Here is a 24,201-nt window from a genome sequence, read left to right on the forward strand (position 1 = left end):
CACACCCACACCTAAGCTTCGAGTCGGCCATGCAACACCCACGCATGCAGCATGTCATTTTATTATAGGTTTTTCCTTGACGCACTGATGGAAATTTGCATTGCAAAACGACAAGCGTATATGTACAGTTAGTTTCTTATTATAGTGTTTATAATATACACACAATATATACATACATACACACACAATATATTCTGATTGATATAGTGGTATTATTTGCCTTGTTTTAGTTTGCCTTGCTGTCTTGAAAGCAAAACACATTAAAATAGTAGACCGTTAGAGTTATTGAGGGGCTGCAAATATGTAAGAAAGCAGGAGTACTTACAAAATGATTGTCTCTTGCTATATTATAGTGAACTATATATGTACATTCGGACAATCTTTTTTATATAGGTGGGTATTAAAAGCACACTATTGTAGTTATTTTAAGTTTTATTTTCTAGTCTAGAGGCATGAATTTCAGATAATTTTTAACATTACAAGCTCACATACACAAAAATTAAAAAATATTTAAAATCTAAAAATTGACATATGACAATACCCACGATTTCAACCCTCCTAACAATCTGACAGCAATAAAAATAAAAATTATCATTCTAGAATAATGTCGCAATTTCCGGAGCTACGGAAAGTTGGAAAATATATTTTGCAAAAATGCCGATTAACTAAAAAAAAAATATTTTTTTACCACCTTTTTTGACTGTTTCAAATTTTTGAAAGAGAGTAAAAATTGAGACTTGGGTATATGGCTAGTTCCAGACATAGACAAGTCTATAAAGAAGAGACTCTCTAAAAATTTCAGGTAAATCGGTCCAGTAGAACCCGAAAAATTGTGGGTATCGTTTTGAAAAAAAACAATTTCGTTTAAAACGCATTTAAAGTTTCAGTTCCGGTCGAAACGGTATGGATGCCGGGTCTGCAAAATACCTTTGTATATCTCCGAAAATTATTTGAATTGAAAAATCTTATTGTAGGCATATTCTCGAATCTCGAAAATTTTTTTTTTATTTCTAGACCAGAACACCCGCTTAAAAATTTATTTTAGAAAATCGTATATAGTATTAAAAACATGTACAAATACTTAAATTGCTCTTATTGCTCTTGCTTTTATCTAGCAACTACTGTTTGCAAATTTTCAAAAAATTTTTTTAAATATTTCAAATCAGGTGGCAGCGTTATGAATTGAAAATTTTATAATTTTAACAGAATTATAATTTGTTTAAATATTTCAAATCAAAGTTCTATAAATTTTAATTTGTAGTGTCATTGAAGCTATTTTAAATTTTTAAGTTACTAGCTCTTAAAATTTAATCAAGGTGGCAACCTTATCTAAGTTATACATTTATTCAATTATTTGCAAATGGTTAAATTTTTATTGTCACTGACATTATACTAAATTTTTAGTAACTTTTTGGAAATTGTGTCTGGGTGGCAACCTTGTGCAAGTTATACTTAACTGCAAGTATTTGCAAATAGGTAAACTTTCTTGCTCACAATATAGCAAAATTTATTATGAAGCGTGTGAAAAAAAGTAATGGCAGAATATGTGGCAACTCCGTATTTTTATTAATATAATTTTCTTTGTATTAATATTTTATTAAATGACATTTTTTCGCAATTTTAATTATCATTTTCTATATATTTTTTATACATGTGGCAACCTTGATCTGATTTTTCTGTATAACTGAAGTAAAAATGTTATAATCTGGAAGAAACCTTCTATGACAGTTATGTCGTTTACATTGGATTGTATAGCAATTTTAAGGGTATCCTAAAAGAAAAAGAAACGCTGTATAAAATCTTGTTTACGAGGTTGCCACTTACTTGTCGATATCACGCTGAAAAAAACTCTGGGCGATGAGCTTAGTAAATGGTTTTCCAATTCTTGTATAAACAATTGTTATGTAGTAGCTCCGGTCATTGTAATTTTCTGGAGATCTGCGAAAAACTTAACGAAGAAGCTTATACCATCTCTAACTTCATGCGATGGTCTTCGCTGAGAAGAATGAAAATATTCTTGACACATTTAAGACGCTTTCAATATTGTTAGCGAACAGACGCTGTCATATGCTCTTCGTATCCAGTATATCTTCAAATTTCTGATCGGACGAATCCTAGTTGATTTATGGTTGACTCCTTCTTCGCGAACTTTCTGCAACCATTTTCCAATCGATATTATCAATTGATCTTTAGTTATTTGCTAGTTTACTTTTACTAATTTTTGTTGTAGCAGCATTTGAAATAAACTAATTTTCCTCACAACCGACCGCATGCGACCACCCAAGTAATGCACACGAACTAAGTACGAGTATGTATGTAATTAAATTTCAGACCACACAAAACGTACAACAAAAAAAAAAAAATGTGACAGCCCTCAACAATTTTAGAATGTGTCAACGTTGACATACAAAAAGAATTTTCAGGTGTAGCTTTACGGTGTTGTGACAAGTGGACACGAAGTCAAATGCAGCCACCTCGTCTGTGTTTAATTAGTTTTCAAAAATTAATTTGTGCCCTAAGTGTGTTTTTTTTTTTGTTTTTGTATTTTATGATGTGAAATAAGGTCTCAACACTTTCAATTTGCAATGTACACAGAGAATACAAGACAAGCCGTTTGGTTTTGAATTTCGAGAGATTAGGAAAGTAACGAGGCCAGTAATGTTATTTAGTAGTAATCGTGTGGAACAAATTATCGAAACGCTTTGCTTCAAGAATTATTTTCATGTATTTATCAAAATCAAAATTTATTTTTGAACTAAGGAACCGCATTAAGCGTTTATTTATTAAGTTCAAGGTATCCAACCAAAGTTCTTCGAAAAACCCAAGAAATTTTTCAGGTACACCAGAAGAGAAAATTTGGTAAATATCTGCTTTCTGAGGATTGGATGAGAATGATGTTATAATAAAACAAAACTACAAAAAAAAAAAAAAAAAAAACGGAACTCCATATCCCTCCTTTTCCTATCATATCTGACTGCACCAACTTAAAGCTGCCTTGAAATTCGACGAAAATATTTCTTTTTCTTCCATTCACAAAAATGCATAATTTTTTTTTATTTTTCACTTTTGGAAGCTGCCAGAGCTGCGTTTTCGCAGCACAAGGGCCAAGGCTGTCTGCCATACAGCAGATTGCAGCAACAAAAAAGCACACGAATATATACCCCGTTATATTTAGCACAATTGCAGCATGCCACAAATATGTGCATGCCATGAAATTTACACACTTGTGCTGCATGGCTGAGTGCCGGCGTAGCAGCAGTATGTTTGTGCCACATTCAAAATTTATGAGCGAAAATTATTAAGAAAACTGTTGAATGAAGAATGGGCGGCCGGCGTTGTTGTTGCTGGTGGGCTCATTTAAGTTTATTGCCGCAGCGGCAGTAAACTACAAAAGTGCAGCAGGCGCATGCATATGAACGCATATGTATATACATATGTGTTTGTGTGTGTATGTGTGCGTCGTCTGGTTTAAAAAATGCGCACACGCGGATTAATGACTGTCAGTCGAAGTCTCGCGCTCAGCAGTCAGTCAATCAGTCGACGCAGGTTTATTAGTGTGCGCTGTGTGTGTGTGTGTGTCGCTGCGTCGCTGCTGCAACATTGCAAGCAGTTGTTGGTTGATTTTTTTTTGGCGCTACTTGTGGCGGACACATGTTGCACATATATGCAAACACACACGCACACATGCGCTGCAAGTTTATGAAGCGCGTCGGCAAAATTTGCCACCATGTCAATCCAGCTGACTTTATGACAACTTTTAATGTCAGCCACTTGATGAAGGATGCGCATTTCGCCGCATTAATGCCTTGTTGCAAGCAGTGAATTCTCATTTCGAACTTTATTGCCACCCAAATGGCAAACTAAATTTCATATGCGCATACTGTGCAAATGGCAAAGTAGCATGTGGCAAGTGCGTGGCATGCGGATTTCGGGTGAAATTGGCTTTATGCAGCGCTCGCATTTAGCAGCCTTTGAGGCAAGTATCTCTAACTGGCGTGGCACTTGCATTTATAAATAAATTTGTGTGGCAACATATTATGAATAATGCAAAAAGGGTCTTCACGAATCACAAGTGTCCTTTGTCGTTGATTGTCGGCAAATGGGAATTGTTGGATATGCTATCAAAAACGGGACATCCATGTCGTCACGCCCCCCACACGTAACCAAACAATGAGCGCAACAATGATTGCACAAAATTGTTAACGGTGGCGTTGTGGCGCAGATGTGCTGTTGGTGAAGGTATGCATGTATGTATGTATATATGTATATATGAATATATCTCTGCATTGGGGTGGCATGTGTCAGCATTAGATTCCATAAAATACGCGAATGTGGCAGCAACAAAGGGCGCATTCATCGTTGTTGCCATTGAAAGCGCACGCCACACTGTTGTTGCAACATCTGCACGATTTGTCATTTTAGTAAAGTGGCAAGTCGTATTCTACTACATGCAGCAAACATATGACAACAATGTGTGGTGGCAGTGATCTGCGGAAATTAGAGCTGCAACATCGTTGCAACAGTGGCAGCAACCGCAGAACCATTCATCAACGTTGCAATAAAATGCGTGTGCGCCAATGTTGCACAGCAACATCATTTGTCAGTGCACTGAGTGAAATGCGCGCTTGTAACAGGTTCCCAACGCAGGTTGAGTGTGCAATTCATCGTTGACAATTATAGAGGCAAGACGGCCGAGTTTAATGTGTTTTAATAATTTTGATAATACGAAGGTTCAAACTTATGGAATACATAGTAGTACAAAAGTAGTTACAAGTAGTATTTGTTCGTACTACAATACAAAACTGCGATATCAAGTCGCACGGTTCTTTTTAGAGTATTATCAGTACTATAGCGCGTTAATTTTTGCTAAACTCCATAATGGTAATGGTGTTTAGAAGTAAAAACTGCTCTAACAAAAACAAGTTTTCCATACTAATAATAATTTTTCTCTTGGTTGCCTAAAAAACTTGCTTCTAATTTTTACAGTTGCAACCCTTTCCTTTAACAAAACTTTTCCTAAGTTCTGTATCTTGCCGGAGTTCAACTTGATCACAAACAATTTAATGTAAAATAGTAATCAACGAGATTAGTATATGTAGTAATCACACTATGTATTTCCCTCTCCAAAGCAAGATCCTCCGCAGATTAAAAGAAACCACCGTTTTTACAATCGTTTTTAGGATATATTCATTTCGTATATCGTTCTTTGTTCAGATTTAGTGGGACGTCGCAGTTTTCGGCCGGCGTTTTTTTTTTTTATTTATTACAACACCTCCATTGTTAATTTTGAAATCGTTTAGCCAATGATCTGACATATTATATTCTGAGAAATTATTTTAAGGTTTTTCCCTGAAATTTTGCAACTCTCAGAAGGAAACGTGGAAGAGCTTATAAAATACACATATTGAAGGTCAGCATAACGAGCTGACTCGGTTTAGGCATCGCCATCTCCCAATCTGTTTACAAGGGTTTCCTTTTAAATTTCGCGTTTAGAGAACAAAAACAAATATTAATCATCGAAAATCGTTTTATTGTTGTTCAAAATATTCTCCATTAAGATCTATAGACTTTTGCAAGCGTAAGAACCAATTGTCGAAGCACTTTTGCCACTCTGATAGAGGTATCTCTAAAACAAGCGTTCCGAACGCATCAACCGCCTGCTCAGGTGTCGAAAACTTTGATCTCTTGTTAATTTTTTAAACACGGGAAGTCATGACTCATCAAATCGCTGTTTTGAGTGCTCAAAAATGCAGTTGTTTCAGTCGATGTGTGAGAGCTCGCATTGTCGTGGTGAAGAGTGATCGGTCTTCGGCGGTTGGTTTTCCTGCTTTCTTGTAAGACAAGTGGCAAACAAATGATTGTGTACCACTTAAAATTTACTGTTCTACGTTTTTCTAGTGGTATGGTTGCGACAAAAACAGGCAAACATTTGCTTGGAAGTGCTTCGTGCGTGAACATTTTTTGTTGGATTCGGCTCATCTTAAAGCACCCGTACAGTCGACTGCTGTTGAATATGCGTTAAATGACCAATCATCACCTGTCACATTGTCGTAGACGTGTTTCGAAGCACCGCTATCGTATTTTTTTTAACATTTCTCTCGACCAATCGACACGAACCTTTTTGAAATTCGTCGTGGAATGATCTACGACTTCGATTGAATTCACCAAACTATAGTTAAACACTGGTCCTTGATGGAGTCATCGGCAAAAGTTGAATCAAGTTCATTGATGCACCGTTGCTGAGTTAGTCCATGTCGAAAGTTGTAACAATTAAGCGCGCGAAAATGTTCGCGATTTAAATATATTTTTTGGCCGAGATGAATATTCTAAGTTACTGTAAACAACACAAGTAGCACTCGCATGTCAAAACGTTCTGAGTATGAATTGTATAACATCAAACATGTCAAACTTTACGATAAAGTTGTAAGCTGCCAGATTGCCAAATCCCGAAATATATCCATTTAAAATTTTGCACTCGTCCATTTCTTTCCAAGCAGCCGCTCATTTGGCGGAACCGTCAAGCTGTCCTACGAACTGACCGATTAAAATTAAATCCTTACATTTTTTTATTTCACAAGATAACTTCACGACATTTACCACAGATTATCGCTCAAGGCAACGCTACAATCTCTGAACAAATTGTTGAGATCGTACCACTATAGCATATAGTGTATGGCAACTGTGCAATCGAAATCAAGTTAAAATCCTAATTGTGTTTGTTTCTTATTTTAAACTAAGGTTGAGGTTAATTTTACCATCTACCGCTAAAGACCAATAATGTGCAACTTTTGGTTTTTATTATAAATCAGCAACTTGTATAGCGCGAGAATTTTATTAAGGTCTATACCTTGTTTAAAATAAACAATCTATATAAGTATAAATAATTTATGTTTTCTTATTTTCAGGTAGCGACCATGATGTCCTGCCCCCTTCCCATGCCATTACCTATATTGACTTCAGCACTACACAGTGATTTTTCACCGGTTCATATTGGTGTTAAGGTATGTATGAATTTTTATTAAAATAAATTAAATAGATATATTGGAGATTAAACGTAAATAATATAATAGGTAAATTAAGAAGTAAATTGTTAATGTGAATTTTAGAAAAATATATATTTTTTAGCTGAGCTTTAGCTTTGGACTACAAGTATATAAGTTTGTATAGCGTTTATGACTGAACTTTTTTTTTATGAACTAGGGCGGTAAATAAGAGCGCTTTATTAATTACACTCCACCTACTTTAGACTTCAAACTTGACCTCATTTGGTATAACATATACTAAGGCATCGGCTTAAAGCTGGTCTCAAACCACCAGTACACACTTAATATGGTGCATAAATATTTTTCCAATAAAACCATATTTATGAGCTCAAAATGTGTTCTTCGAGCATTATTTACAAGTGTTGCCCTGGTGGCCGATTTTGTACTTTGGCCCATTAAAAGACAACCGCAACGAATTAGAAGTGCCACGGGAATGAGGACGACCACTGAGGCCGTTTTGCGCCCATTTACATGTCGTTCCGCCGGTAATTTGTGTGTATTACAAAGCAAACACACACTGATGCGGCTACTAACCGTTCACTTTTACTACAAGTATGTTTGTTGTAAATAATATGTCTTCTGACTGCTTTGTTGTCCCATAGCATATGCCCATGACGAAGTGTGTGTGTGTGTGAGTTGAGGCGAGTATATTTCATGATGCCAAATCAAGTGACAGCATCTAAGTATGTATTGTCATATGTTTGTGTGTTTGTCCGATTTCAAAAGACGCTCAGTTTGAGATGACAATAAGAAAACCATATAATACAGGGTGATCATTTTTTAATGACATTTAACTGCACACTTTGCCAACAAATTCCTTGGGCGGAGTGTGCTCAGTGGTGTGTAGAACTTGCCTTTCCCGACCCAAAACGCAAAATAATGATGTCACATTCAATGATAAGATGTCAGCGACCGAATAAGTGTCGGTGGAGGCGTGTGAGTGTAATAGCAACAACAACAAAAATATGTAACAGCATGGCAATATGCCATAAGTGTCGCTCCCCACTTGAATGGGGTGTAAAACAATTTTTTGGTTGGACCGTTATGCTTTGCACTACTTCGTCTCAAGCGTTGAGGTAAGACAAGTGGAATTTATGCTTGCAACTGCGGCGAGAAGTGGGGAATATGCGTAATTTTGTAAGCGTTGTGTGAGTGTTTTTGATAAATGCGGGTTAATTTTTTATTCAATGTGTGTGTGTGTGTTTTTGTGCCACGAACAGCTTGCAAGAATATTTATTTCACTTGGAGATACGTTACATTGCGCGACACATACATATATACATATACGCGCGTATACGAACGTAAATCTATTTTAAATAACACATTTGAGCGTTGAAAAGATAGCGCCGGTTCGCGACGGAAACCGCATTGTCCGCGTAATGGTCGCTCATTAACGTCTCCTCCGTCGACTGATGGCCGAGCACTTTACATTTGGCTGTGCGCAAAGTTGAAGCTTAAGTTGATTTTCCACAGTTGCTGAAGTGGTGGAGTGCAGCGGAATAGTTGATGATTTCTCTAAGCAGCCTTTGGCGTGATCCCGCTGAGAAAGGGTTGAAGACGCTCGAGAAATATGCAAACGCATTGATTGTGTAAATGTTGCCGCTGTCAATGATATATTGCTGGCCACTTAGTGCAATGCATTAACATTGCAAATGTTGCTCTACCATTGGTTGGTCGTTGTTGTTGCTTCATCTTCCCGCTGCTTAGGTTTCACCTCGATTCATTGCTTGAGAAATGGTTTGTGATTTATGAAAATGACATTGCATTATTTAAGTACTGTATAGTAATTTTTGATCCTTGTTTGGGTGCCAACCGCTATGTGCATGGACTTCGTTTGCATTGACTCGAATTTAGGAAATTGTGAGACTCTTTTCAATTTTAGTATATTTCTAAGTTAAATTTACTCAACACAGTGTTTTATATATTTTAAAAATATAAGTCGCATCTTAATATCTTTCTGGTAAGATGTGTAAGTCTCTCCCTAGTGCGTGATGTTGAGTTTGTTACGACAAAGAAATATTTCTCAATTTTGCTTTTTATCTATCCTAATTTTCTCCGACCATTCGTTTTATATTAGCTTTGAAATAAGTGAATAAGAACTCCATAAGACAGAGCAAAATGGCGGAGTATAAGAAAATTAAGAGCTTCTACATAAAAAAAAAAAAAAATATTTTCAGCTTATAGAGTAATATATGAGTACAATTTTTCTCACAAATACAAATTATTCATTAAAAGAATGTGATTTTGATCAGCCAGTCTGATGGTGGCTATATGATATAGTGACTCGCTCTGAACATTTTTTTTTCGGAGGATTGCACCGTTCCTTTGGACAGATATCTGATCAAATGAAGAAGTTTTCAATACAAGCACTTGAATCCTTTCGTTCAATTTGTATGGCAGCTATATGCTATATTTATCCGATCTGAACGATTTCTTCGCAGATTGCCGCATTGTCTTAGGCAATAACCCATGCAAAATTTCTTGTAGATATCGCGGTAAATGAAAAAAACTTTAAAAATAAAATAAAACTTTTTTTATATCTTTTATGCTATAAGAAATACATCTGTGAAGGGTATTATAATTTCGTGCGCAGTTAACTATTTTCTTTTGTTTTTTTAAGTAGTTTCTACCTTCTCTTTCTGAAGAAGAACAGCTCATGACTTTTTTGTTTTTCAATCGTCTCTAGGAAATTTTTTTTTCTTTTCACGTATGAATACATTTGAGGAAAATTTCTTTTCAATGAATTATATAATACAATTTAAGTATTTCAAAATTATTTACGTTTTTTTTTTGACGAAAAATTCCACGCTCACAAATTCACTGGCTAAAGCTACTACTTAATTCAAGAGTAAGACTTCAATTCTATTGTCTACAGACTACATTCAGGCGTTATTTCAATCCTAGCTTGATATATTAGGAATAACGTAATGTTCAATCTACCGGTTGTTAGTCGCAAACGCGCACATCACACACACACACACACACATAGTATATATATATATATAGATTTCTTCTCACAAACACCTTTCTTTACTTATGTATTTAAGTATGTGATGCATCATCTATGCCATTATAGACAAACAATCATTTACACTCGTCACCTCCAGTTTACTCATCCGTTGTGAGTATGTGTATTTCTCTTTTGTTTCTTTTCTTTTCTTTCCTCTCGGCATATTTGCGCTTTTTACGCTTAATATTGCCACTGAGAATACAATTTCTTAACCAATATAAATGTGTTTTTAATTTGTTGCATTGCAAGATTTACAAATGATTCTTTCTGTATGCCACACCGCAAGCTGTGTGGATGCAACACATTTCTCTCTCTCCCAAGCGTAGCCAGAGTGCTGCTCGCTGCTACTGATTCTGCTAACCATTTTGTTTTTTGTAATTTTTAGTTGTTGTTGTGAAATTAGTTTGCGTTTTTTCATTGCGTATAGAAGTGTACGTGCGTGTGCAAGCGTCCTGAGACACGGCACACACACACATGCATGTGTGCCACATTAAGCGGCAACAGAGCATTCATGCTTTTGTTAGCATTAAAAGTGTGTTTGTTTTTTCGTTTGCTGTTACTGTTATTGTTGTTGTTGTTGTTGTTGTTGAAACGTAGAAATTAATAACCGACCAGTCAGTCCAGCCATTCAGCCTGTGCCTGCGTGGCTGGCAGTGCGGGCCAAGTCGGACTCAGCTGCTGTTGACACTTCCTTTGTGCCGTACTTAAAGTGCGGCTGCCTGTGTTGGTTGTGGCTTAAAGGAAAAACGGCCAGTCAGTTTGCAGTGGCCACAATTTGCTGACACAACCCACGACTACTACTTCTAACACGCACAACCACAACAACAGCAACAGCCACAGGAGCAATGTCGGCAGTCGGTGTTGTCCGACAGCGGTTATAAGTTTCACACGACCACAATAACGGAAAAGTAAAAGCAATGCCAACATGATAAATATCCCTTTTTTCCCACTGATTTTTCCAACTACTTACGACAGACCTTCGCTCCTCTCACCTATTGACCTCCATCTGCACCACGATTGCAATTTGCTCTGTTGTTTTTTACCCTTCGTCGAAGTTTGTTTTCGCATTTTGATCGTTTCATGCTTGTCAAGCGTGTTTTTCTGCTTTTTATTGTTGCTATTTTTTTTTTTTTTTTTGTTTTCTGGCTCTGCTTGTAATTTGTGCGTGCAACAAGTTTGACAAAGTTTACAACACCAATTTTTCCAGCAAATTGGTACAAACGCGCATGTGGAAGTGGGTAGCATTGCATGCCGTCCGCTCCAAAAGACTAATGATGACACATTAAGTGTAGCCAAAATTGAAATTGTATTAATCAATTGCGGTTGAAGTGCTCAAACGCTCGTTTGCCACTGCTTTTCTTTTATTGCCCGACTGTCATTATTTTTTCGGTATTCTTTCGTTTATCGTAACTCCTGTCGTTTTTCTAGTAGATACTTTTTAGGTATTTTGTGGTTGTGGTCTTTTTCTATGTTTGGTTAATTTATTCACCTTTCTTGTCGGAGGTAATTATACTACATTTCTTATAGAAGTATTAGTTAGGCACAGCTGAGTTCTTTACAGCACATAAATCATGTCGGAAATCATTAGGTATCCACAGGTGAAAATATATTGAAAAAGTGACACGTTTATGATGCAATTAATGGTTGTTTAGGCAGTTTTTAGCGCTTAAAATGTGAATATGTGAATGTGGTGAACTAAATTCGTTTACAGGCTTCAATTCAGGCTGCCTCATCTTTCCGGACATTTTAAGATACTCATAATTTCGTTATCGCCAAGAGGACTGAAATCTTTGAAATAAGAAGATTTGGCTCTCATAGTAACAGTTTTATTTTCTAAGGTGTATATCGGGTTTTCCAATAGGGATGATATGATTTCCAAGTGTCGTTTCGGTAATTTTTAATATCTCATGATCTATAATTTTTTTTTTAATTTTATTCAGTAATGTTTACAATTTCATCGTGAAAAAGATATACGCAGGAACAACGTTTATCGAAATAATCGCTCTCCAATGGGTCGTAATAATCGTCAACCTGTGCTCGCTATTCGTCGAATAAATAAACAAAACTGTCGATTCTGGTGCGAAGAAAATACACAATTTATTCATGAACAACCATTACATTCATCTAAATTGACAGTTTGGTATAGTTTTTGGTCTGGTGGAATCATCGGTTCGTAGTCCTTCGAAATGAAGCTGGCGACACCGTCACCGCAATTGACAGCAGTTGATCTTGACAACGTCTGGTTCCAACAAGGTTACGTGCCACACAACACAACATGTGCAACAACCGAATTATTGCGAGAAAAGTTTGGAGATTTGATAATTTAAAGAAATTGTGACATTGAAGGGCCTTCAAGAAGTTGTGATTTAACACTATTAGACTGCTTCTTATGGCGTTTTTTGAAGTCATTGGTCTTTAGCAATAAACCAGAGTCTCTTCTAGCTTTAGAAGTCAATATTGAATGTGCTGTTCATGACATACGACTTGATTTAGTGGAAAAAGTACTCGAAAATTGGGTTTGTCGGATTCGTTCCTTCAAAAGAAGTCGTGGAGGCCATTTGAATGAGGTTATATTCAAAACTTAACCACATTAAATAAAGAAAACATTTGAATTTCCTTAACAATTAGTGTGTTGTTTTTTTTTTTTATAAAGCAATCATATAACTCTGAGTGGCTTTAGGAGAAGAATTGAGATGAACAGATGAGAATTTTTCTTGTTTCAAGTCTCCAATAGAATTGTAATATATATCGTCAGCTCCTCCTTCAATTTAAAACTTGCCTCATTTTGTTATCCAAAAAATAGAGTTCTGAACTTACTGAGCGGTAAACTCTTAAAATCAATTTGTTTGTTTGTCAATAGACATTGTTGGACAATAATAAAAACATATCTCTGTTGTCATATTGATTCAAGCTTCCTGCTATATGCCGAAAGGTTTGTAAGCTTTGAAAACTTCTGTCGATATATTGTTCTTGGAAACTAATAAAACATCCGATATAAAAAATTGCAATTCAAAATGTTTGATATAAAATAATTATGTTTATCAGTTTTAAAAATTTTGCCTATTTGATTGAGCGCTTGACTTTTACTTGCTGGTTAATAAGTTCGTGCCTCTGCTGCATAACAAGCGCTTCTCTACAGACAATATGAATTAAGATGGTTTAAAAATATGCTCATAGCATATGCCTTAGAGAACTCCGTTGAGTTTGACTGAGTCTCATTTATCACCCTCGTTGAATTTTGCTCACAAGAGAGAGAGTGGTGTTTAATTTCGAAAATTATATTTGCTTGCAAAACTGGAGGAACGCATTTTTTCAATGTATTTTTTAAGAGGCAGTCTACGACTAGATTTACAGTAGTCTACTTAATATAAAAATAAAAAATGTGCATTTACCGAGTTCAATGTAATTTGATAACCCGTGATTCATTTTAAAAAATTTTGAATTCTCTTGATCTTGAAATAAAAATTAATATTATAATAGATAAATATCGGTAATGATCGAAAAACTAGTTCTTTTGATTTGTTTGCGCCAAAATGGGGTCTTGCCAAAAAAGTAATCTTTTGTGAAATGAAAAAATTTACCCTTCAGAGTGGTGTAAAAAATCGAAATTACTATCAAAAATATTATTCCTTCGTTCATGACAAATAGAAGATCTTGTGAAAATTTCAAGTCGACCGGTTCAGCAGTTTTGGAGAAATTTTCCTCATCGACTCTGAGAACAGTCTGTCGATTTGCCGGGTCATCTACAAATTTTCTGAGAATACCAAAAACCACTTAAAATATGATCGAGTTTCTTCGATTACCCTCACATAATTTTGTCGTATGGTGAACAGTCGGGTTACACACGAGCCGTAAACGTGCAATACGAGTACGCAAACATGCTCCAAATAAAGCTATAATGCATTTATTATTAAGAGTCTGCTTAAAGTTTGAAATAAATCAGCAATTATGAGTTTAAAAAATATCGATTTAAAATCGACTTAAAGCTTTCGATACTTTTTCCCTCCACATTTTATCCCATTCTGTGTGCGTTTGAAGCGCAAAATAAATTTGCATAACTGTATAAATATTTTTCAACTTTACATACAGCACTTACGCCTGTCGGCGATAAGCACAGGCAGGCAATAGTAAGTCATGAAGAAAAAAATTGTATTTCAAGGCGTAATTAAAAATTAAGTACACATTAATAAATCGAATTAATACCAATTATTGTAAGCTCTGGCTGCGCCAATTAAGCTTGTCGTCCTTCGTTACCTTTGAGAATAAAAAAAAGCAGAATTTATGCAGACAACCATTAAGCTTATGAGAGTAAACAAAAAAAAAAAAAAAAAATTTAGCAGTGACTTTAATGCCGTTAAATTGTTATTGATAATACATTTTTGATTTTCTCTTAGCCGTCTTAAAGAGAATATGATTAATAAGCGAATTATTTGATGAAGATTAAAAGGGTAAATAATACAGTGGTTGGGTTTAGTTATAATGCGGGGCTTATGCGATTATTTCTCTGGCTGTTCGATGCGATATTGGTTTGAGCTTCTTTAAGTTAATGGCTGGCTGAAAAATCCATAGCCTTATGTGTACAAATACCAAATGAATGACAACAACACAGCTAGTTACGAGCTGTTTTGACGAAGGTATGGGTAATTCTTTTACTTTTTATAATTATTAATATCATGCGCCGGCTTAAATACTTGCTACGCCGCAAGAAATGTGTTTGTTTAAACGTGCTGACCGCCACCGCGCGATTTCAGGACACCGCTCAACTTCTTCTGAGCCAGCGCTTGCCAGCGTCAAACGCGCTTGTCGCGCGGCAACGGAAATTCACTCGACCGCGTGTGCATAAATCATTAAAGTAAATATGGAGGGTGAGACGCAGAAGTAGCTACAGGTAAGTCGCGTATGCAAAAGGTGTACAAAAAGTGAAACTAAAACAACGTAACGAATTTTTAATAAATAGCGGCGAGCGCAAGCCAACGCGTCAAAGTCGTATATACGCGCGCTCCGAACACAACGCGGCGCATATTATTGTTTTATTATTATTTTAAGATATTTTTTGTGTGCGCTATAAAAGAAAACAATGGCCAGCATATGCGGCTATATATATATACAATATATATATGTTTTTGTGTGCGTAGTCTGCTGAGTCAATGCAAACGCTCAAAAGTATGCTTCAGTAAAAGCGCGCGCACTTGTATGAAGTATTATCTATGGCTACTTTTGTGTGTGTGTGTGTGTTTGTGGCGCGCTAAAGTTATTTTAAAGCACTTGCTTCCGTTGTATACCCATTGCCCCCTGTGACCCGCATACAATCGCCACACTGTTGTCATATCACTCGGCAGGGCAAACTGTTGTCGATCCACATCCGCTTTGCCAGCGAACTGTAAAGGCTTAGACCAAAGCTCTGTTGCGGCAACAACGCTCCATGCGCGCTCTACAACTTTCATGCGCGCTGAACTTTTTGCCACTCGTTTCGTTTAGATCGCCTTTCCTGCTAACTGTAGAATAACGGGTTTTCTTTCACCATCCTTCCTGTTTTCTTTGATTTCCTCTTTTCCGTTTGCCGCTCGTTGGCTTTTGTTATTATTAATAATTTAAGTTATGTTTGCGCGCAATGCTATATTACGTAAGAACCACTCATTCGTATTGCGCGCGGCCTCGCGGCACCACTTCAGCGCATTGTGGTTGGTTTTACTGTTGTGCGTCGTGCTCAATGCCGTTACATTTTTGCACAGATAAACGTACATGCGTAGCTATCAACACAAGTTACATTTGTATAAGGTGGGTACTTTTGTGTGTCTCGCACTCGTCGCTGCTTGGCAGTTGCTGGATACCCTCTGCAGGCAGGTGCCTTGTTGGTGAGTCGTCGCGCTGCCCCGTGAGTGGCAGCTTACCTCAAATTGTTTCATATTTCTCTTTTTATATTTGCTTATGTTGCCTGTTATTATTGCTTTTTTTGTTCATATGTTTTTTTAAATTTTATTTTTATAGCTTTCCCTTACATTTTATTCGCAGTTTATTACAGCGATTTTTCTTGGCACTCTACCCCAACTTCGCTCGCGCTTCACTGCCACTTCAGCGCATGCTTTTTTCATTTAGTTTCTGTTATTTCTTTGCATGAAATACTTTTACCTGTCGCAATTTTCTTAATATTCTACTGACTTCTCTACCCGACTACACAAACACTTACAGCATCCTCCTTTCGCTGTTTCCTCAACTGCTTGCCGTTTTGTCATCTCCTTTATATAATATTTGCTTTCGTTTATCAAAGTTCCATAACTTTTCTTGCAACATTGTTGCGTCTTCACCCAATATATGCTATATAGTTGTTGTCGTTGCGCTTAAGTCCGCCATAAGTGTTAGCATTCCTCGATTGTGGGTATTACCTTTCGTATATATTAAAAAGCCTCTTCCGCTCGTTCATCAGTGTGTGTGTATGCCATGCTCTCGTCTTCTTTTGTCCAGCATCTACGGTCGATAGCGGTGAGCCCTCTCAGCCGGAGCACTTATTTAAAAATTACTTATGAATCTTACGGCGCTTGAAGTTAATGTCATTTGTGCTCGCGGTTGCTTTCGTTGGAGTCTTTATTGGCTTTGGCGTTATGAGAATAAAAATTACTAAATTTGTGTAGTTTTGGAATTTAATATATTCTTCTCAACCTTGTTTTGGAGAGAGAGAGAGATGTGTATGTTTTTTAATATGCTTAGATGTGATCCAATTAGTACTTATAGTTTGAAGGTATTTTGTTTAAGCGTGATTACCATCTGCATTGTAACGATACTTTCAAGTGTTCCAATTAATATATTGTATTTGTTTACAAAAAAAAAAAAATAGTCATTCATTTGTCTACTTAAGTGTTGTCACCTTCAAAAATTTTCCCATTCGATATTATGAACTTATGCCAGCTGTTGTACCAATCGTCGAAACTTTTCTCAAACTCGATTTATGAGATAGCCGTTAGCTCTTTCAGTGATGCTCTTTTAATGTCCTCTAAGCTTAAAAGTTTTCCCTTTAAAGTTTTCTTTATTTTTGGAAATTGAAAAGAGTCACACGGAGTCTGGCGAATATGGAGGCTGGGGCATCGTTAAAGTATTGTTTTTGACCAAGGACTCACGAGCAAATTCTTTGATCCATTTCTTTTAACAAACAAATCGTCAAGCTCATAAAAACATGTCTAACCTTAGCTGCTGCTAAAGACAAACTAAGCAATGAATACAGTTGGAAATTTTATCATACTTCAGGGGCATGTACATATAATAATAAACTTTTTTTTGATAATTGGACTCTCTAAACCCGCGAAATTTTAACTGTCAAATGCCTCTTATTTTTTGAACCCACTTCGTATATGATGAATAGCTGACTTTCTGTTGAAATATTGTACCTTGAAATAACTGCTAAGTGATACCAATGATTATATTCGTTACTACAATCATGTTTTTGTTATATCAGGTTACGGCTAAGGAGAATCTTAATATTTTAGCATATATTTATTTTCGTAATCCTTTGGACCCAAAACAACCCCTTTTAAAGTCTATAAGAAATCTAGAAACATTTTCCTCGTTCTAAATGTGTTATATGTCTCAATAGTCTTGTTTTGACTTGATTCAGCACCTCTTTTTTTTTGTAAATTTTACCCGGACAGGAAAACAACAACAGTTTAACGTACTATATTAATAACACCTTTATTAACACTTGAAAAGTAGGTTTTTGAGCCAACACAATCATGACAACGCTTAATCCAATTTTCCATACACTTCTTATAAGCCGCGGCTGACTTATTTTTGAAGCGCCATTCACCAAATTATTGGACATTTTCGATGTCATGTTCATCACCAGAAATGGTGTGTTTAATGAATGAAAGGTCCTCAGGCACGTTGTCAAATATCTCTTTTGCTACCCTTTAATCGACGTCGTTTTTGGCAAAGATTTACGTCTTTTGGTACCAGTTTAGCATTGACACGCTTTATACCCGAAACATTAACCAAAATGTGTTGAGTCCATCCATAAGAGATGTTGAGATCCTCTGCTACCCCTCCAATGAAAATACGACGATTTTCAAGCACTATTTCTTGAACTTTTTCTATGTTATTAACATTAACAGAGGTGGATGGACGACCTGTATGGGACAAGTTTTCGATGAGTTCACGACCCTCACTGAATGCTCGTCCACTCAAATACTTGTGCTCTTGATAAAGTGGACTCCCTAAAACACTTATGCAACAATTTAAACTATTTCGTAGCCGTGATTTCATTGGAAAAGTAAAAATCGCCAGATAAACTTTTCGCGTCGTAAACAGCTGAAACACACACACATCCTAATTGTCATATCGAATATAAAATAAATTGTACGGATCTAGGAAAAAGTTTACCATCGTTTAGATTTGCGCGCGTAGTCAATTTTGATTAGATGCTAATTAATATGGAAGCTTGCTACACCGCCTCTTTTTTCGAGTTTGCTGTTTACTTGAGATCTGTGTGTGGATTCGACGATTTTCTAGGATTTCATTTTCATGTTAGTGGATTAACATAGATGAGCTTAGATTGCTTATCAAGATTAGAGTTTTCTCATTTAACTTTTTTTTCGATCTGAGTCGGAACCATATATTGCATTACCTTACTCACTATTAAATTATTTTTTGATGTATTATTTCATATACATTCTGATCTTCGAATTTGAAAAGAGTTTATAAGTTTGACCTTGAAAAAATAAACATACAAGTCGCCTCTATGCATAATGCGAAAATATTAGTTAAGGTTTTGAAGCATATTAATTATGTATTTCTAATTTTTTGGTTTTAAATCTTAACTAACTAAAAACTTGCAAACTGTAAAGAATTACTTTAAAACTGTATGCTTTTATCAACGAAATCACAGTTCAACACCTTCCGAAAACAGTGACATTGCTTGTACTCTTGCTACTGCTTCTACTGACACTTTCTCACTACCCGCAGCCACCCTTGCCTCACTTTCTTTATTCGCAATTCTGAGAAACACGCGTCTAGCTTATGGTGTATACATTCACACACACACCGTCGTGTATATTTATCTTAGCCGTTTGGTCAACAAGACTTAACCTTGTTGTATATCATACTCTCCTCGTGTCCTCGTGGCGTGCTCCTTTTGCCGCGGTGCTAAACAAAGACACCATGCGAGCCAGCTTCTGGCGCACGACCGAACCCATGTTGCACGCTGCAAGAAATGGCTGTAGTGCACATGTTGCCAGTGTTTGCACAGACACCATGCAGCAACAGTACATTCACACATGTCTGCTTGTATGTGGGTGTGTGTGCGCGAAGGAGTGCGGCATGCAACAGTTGCATATGTAGTGCCACATATGAGTGAACGCTAGGAGAATTCGCCAGTTGTAGAAGCAAATGTGTGTGTGTGTGTCAAGAATTACACAAGTGTGCGAAATCTTTGCTGAAGTAGAAAATCGCGAAAATAAACATTGAACTGTAATGCCAAAGTCAACAGCAAAGTGTCGCTGCGCTTTGTTGTTGCCACAACAGTGACTGAACTATACAACCACACATGCATACTTGTATAGTTTGTGCCAACGCCAAGACAAAAGTAAAAGAAAAGAACGAGTACAATAAAAAGTTGTGACATCCGTTGGTGAAAGCGCATGGCGGCGGAGGGGTTGTTGCCATGAATGATGTCGGTATTGTCATCGTGCAACAATGCAACAGGCGAACTGCAACAAAAACTATAATAACTTTTGTTGAAAAATTGAAGCAGTGCACCTTTCAAATGGTAGCGTCATATATATTTGGTAACAAATACATAAGCATCAAATGTAGCGGCATACAACGGTGCGTATACGTAACATTTGTAGTGAAGCAACCTGCTGCTTGGGTTCTTATAGGTATGTACTTATATGTATGGATAATTTTGTGAGTCTTTTGTATGAAATGTACTTAAGTTGAGTTAATGCTCGAAAGTGCTAGGTCCGCTATTTTAAAGGGTGTTCCAAAAGTTTTCGCAACAATTTTCCTTTAACTTGTTTTTATTGACGCTGGAAGCTATGTAATGCTCAAATATGTACAATTTAATTTAAATTAGTATTTTTAGCAGGTGATTACACATGTAAAAGAAATTCTTATAACGCTGATTTATAGTACAAATGGATTTAATACAAATTTTGGTATTTGAGTTTTATCGTCAAATCGCCTAAACATTTTTAATTTTATGCGTTTTGATAACAATTGAGAGGTTTTCGAAACTAATTTTCTGATTATGAATCATTGATAAAATTTTAAATGTAAAAATAAAAATTAATATAAAAAATATATAGTTATTAATTTTGATCAGAAAAAATATACACAAATTAACTAAAAAGTTTTAATATGAAAAACTAAACTAAAAACCAGGTACTATATTTTTAAAATTAAAAACAAAATTTCAATGTGTTTTTTAAAATATAACGTTTTTGTTAAACTGAAAATAAATATATTCTTATGTGACTTGCTTGTGTGAGCGTAACAAATAATTGCTTAATATCTATTTTTTTAGACGTTTAAACAGCTTAAATTTACCCTAAACATTTGCCTGACAATTATTACTGTTTAGGAGTGCGACTATGCTAATTAATATTCGTTAAACTAAACGCGCCCAATTCTAGGCAATACTTAATTTAAGGACTTGCAAGTCAGACAAAACGCGCTTTTTGTAATTTTTTTCGAAGAGAGTAGACTTTTGTGAAAATATTTGACTTAAAAAGTCGAAATTAGTATTGAAAATATCTAAATCTCCGAAACTGGATCAACTTAAAATTTTCAGAGAATATTCTTAAATTCATGTACATGCGATATGCTATGTATATGCATAATAAAAAAAACGATTAAAATCACTACACAACTGCCCACAGAAATATTGTGTTATTTTAAATAATGTTGATCAAATTCTAGACTTCGAATTAACCATAGATTTTTGATTACGCTAAATTCGACTTTCAGTTATAACGTTATATTCCATTTGTATAACATTATTTTGTAAATCTCAAAACTCATCTATATTTTACGCTTTTTAAATAACGTAAATTTATCAACAACCCCTTCTGACGCACCCTGTATAGCAAACAATTGCTTCCAAGAAAGCGTAATCCCGCTCGTTGCTTTGTTGATTACATTTTGACCTTTTGTTTAACTTCTTTTCTTTTACTTGTTGGTTTAGACCCTACAAGACTTTACTTGCAACTTAGCGAATCACTAGTGTATTCCGATCTTCTACTTAATTTGCTGTTGCGGACCAGCAGCTTATAATCGCTAAACAACATCCTAGTTGCCTGCTACCCAATACGCGCTCATAAATAAAACCACGTGACATATGAGTGTGTTAAACAACGCCAGGGATAACTAACAACCACGGTGGCTAAGTATGCCTACTACTTACCACAGCGCGGCGTGTGCCCTTTGGCTAAACTTGCCAGCCGGTAATTGATATTAATGACGCTGCCACTTAAACAAGTGTGCTGTTATCCTTTATCCTTTCGTTGTATTGAATTTTAGTGTAAAATATTGCGACCGCATAACAAACTTGCTGGACATTGAAAAGTGTGTGTGTGTGTGTGCGTCGTGGGATTAAGAAACTCCTGTGAAACTATTGCAAAACAATAACAACAACTCACTTCATTATCACTTGTACAAGGCTGGCGCATGTTGTTTTCATATTTTAGCTATTTTTTTGTCCATCTTTATTGTTGCTCTTAATTTTAATTCCTTCCGCACACGAAATGTACATTTGTGGCAAGAGAAGTTTGTCTCCTTCGGCTGGTAGATTTATTCCTTTTGTGCTGCTCGGTTATCGCATTCTTTTGGCATCTATGCACAAAGCAATAAGAATTAATTAAGAAATGCTGTTTAAATATTCCGTTATATTTTGTGTTGCCTATAAAGCGAAAAATATTACCTCGAATAAATGAGTGTGTCAGTATCGTTCGCATTTGCAATTCTTGCCAGAGCATTGGCTTTGGCGTTTATAAGAAGTCTGTATGTTGAGAAGTCCTCCTTTTGCTTTGTGCGCTTGTTGCTTTTGCTGTTGTCGTAGTTGTTGCGCATACATGCAGGGTTGTTAATTTCTATCACGCATGACACGACTACAAGTGTTCTGTGTCGGCCCATTGCTTGTTGTAATCGGCGGCTTGTAATTGCTGTAATTACAATTTGTACCGCGTGTCTGTTATTCCGTTATTCTGTTATGGTAATGATATGGTTACAGTTTTTCTGCCTCATATTTTATCAGCATAAAGTTGCTGCATATTTGTGCGTGTGAGTATTTGTGTGTACGTTGTTGGGCATATATGTAGTTATGGAAAGAAGAATATAATAGAAAATAGCTCTGAAATCCTCCGAAAGATGTAAACGTCAATTTTAATTTTTTGATTTTTCGGCAACATATTTTCTTCTATGAAATTTTTGCTTATCATCGGTGTAAAGCCTGCTTAGAATTGTGCTGAGTTGTGGTTTTCGGAAAAACTCTGATCAACCTAATAGTTTAGTAACTGTCGAAGTTCAATGTTTACATACTAACATTAAATATGGCGCACCCTGTATATTGCTTACAAAAAAATTTACTTCTGAAGTGGAAAACAAAAAAATTTCTTCTCCATATCGCAAAGGTCTCGTAAGAGGTTTAAAATCGAATGATGAATTAAGTAAAAACGGGGTCGTTACTTTTCATTGTTTTCTCTGTGATTTTATCGATAATTGTGTTCGATAAAATTCAGGTACAAAATTCACAACTACAAGTATAATACATAAGGTTATGTACCTTAGCGGCTACACAGCAAACTAAACGCTTTCCGATAAAATTAGTTTCTTCTGATGTTTAAATGACTTTTGAGGAATTTATCTGTGACGTACTGCCGTCCGAACTGAGAGGGTATCATGCTTGTCAGAACTTCACATCTCAAAATCTCTCAAGCTTTGTTTCTTTGATCGAGGTTGCGTTAAAAATCTCTACACGATAACCCATAAAAAATTTTCCATGAAGTTTTTCTTGCGGAAACCTCTAAAACAGAGCAACGGGTAATATAGAAATTCGCTGAAACTAGAAAAAAACTGTAGTTATTAGATTTAAAGTGTCGTTAAAGCGAATTGTATCCATTAAAAAACTGCTTAGGCGTCTAATTCATATTTCCGCTAGCTCAGCTGGATGTCTAAAGATATGAGATCCAAAGTGATTTAGTCTTCGTTTCGCAAAAGCGGGACTGTCAGAAAGAAAGTGTTGAGATGTTTCTACCTCGTTTTCTGCCAAGCAGTTTCTGCAACTGGCATTCGTGAATATGTTTAGAGTTACCGCATGGGCACTAATAGGATATGACCAGTTTGAACCCCTAAAAGGCGAAAAGCTCGCTTAGTCTCTTGTGATTTACATAAGGTCAGATGGATCTTGCGATCGCACAGATTAACAGCGGAGCTCTCCAACGACAGTAATGCTGAGTTGCCCTGCCCCTTGTCAAGTCATCAATTTTAAAGTTGCCTGCGATTCTGTTATGGCCTGGTATACAAACTGGCTTTATTCAGAAGTAATCCAATGCGGCTGATAGTGAGGTTAGATAACTATATTAGGACAAGTGGGGTCATATTTTATTTTAATCGGTTCTTAAGTCTGTGGTTTGTGGATGCAACCAAGAAAAAATTATGCTTGAATGAGAGTAATGAAATATCAGCGACTGAAATTTCATCTAATATTTTGTAGAAATCCTAACTCTGCTATAATTTAAAAATAAAACTTAATATTCCACGCACAAAATTATTGATTCCCTCGACACAATGCATGTGCGCTGTAATAGCCCCCTTTCATTTATATAATTTGCTTTCCAACGCACCTGTACGGTACAAAAGAAAATAAGGATCCGCACGATTTCTACTCCTGCATAAAATTCCAGAGATTACCGCACAACATTAGATGACACACTCGAATTTCAGCACTTTCGGCGACATTAAAAACACAAATGGCCCGGCGTGTGCAATCACGTAGGAGATCCGGTAGAAATTATGTCCATATTGTGTCAGCGGCGACAGTTGTGATTCAACAGGCATATTTGCGGTTCCACCCCATCGCATGCATCAAGCGTCAGCTCGAAGAGTCTCTGATGCATACACAAACACACATATGTGGAGGGAAATGTGTTCCGCCGAACATGCGGC

General features: G+C 36.2%; 1 protein-coding gene across 10 annotated transcripts in view; it reads left to right on the forward strand.

Moving 5' to 3' along the window:
* Positions 1-24,201, forward strand: part of heph (polypyrimidine tract-binding protein 1 heph) — a 366,239-nt gene that overhangs the window by 77,240 nt on the left and 264,798 nt on the right. For all 10 annotated transcript variants that reach the window (XM_036370223.2, XM_036370225.2, XM_070105823.1 and 7 more), the window contains one exon: positions 6,906-7,001. In XM_036370223.2, the coding sequence (XP_036226116.1) occupies positions 6,906-7,001 (96 nt within the window). The remainder of the gene's footprint in view (positions 1-6,905; positions 7,002-24,201) is intronic.

This window comes from Bactrocera oleae, chromosome 2 (genome assembly GCF_042242935.1).
Source record: "Bactrocera oleae isolate idBacOlea1 chromosome 2, idBacOlea1, whole genome shotgun sequence".
Lineage (NCBI taxonomy): Eukaryota > Metazoa > Arthropoda > Insecta > Diptera > Tephritidae > Bactrocera > Bactrocera oleae.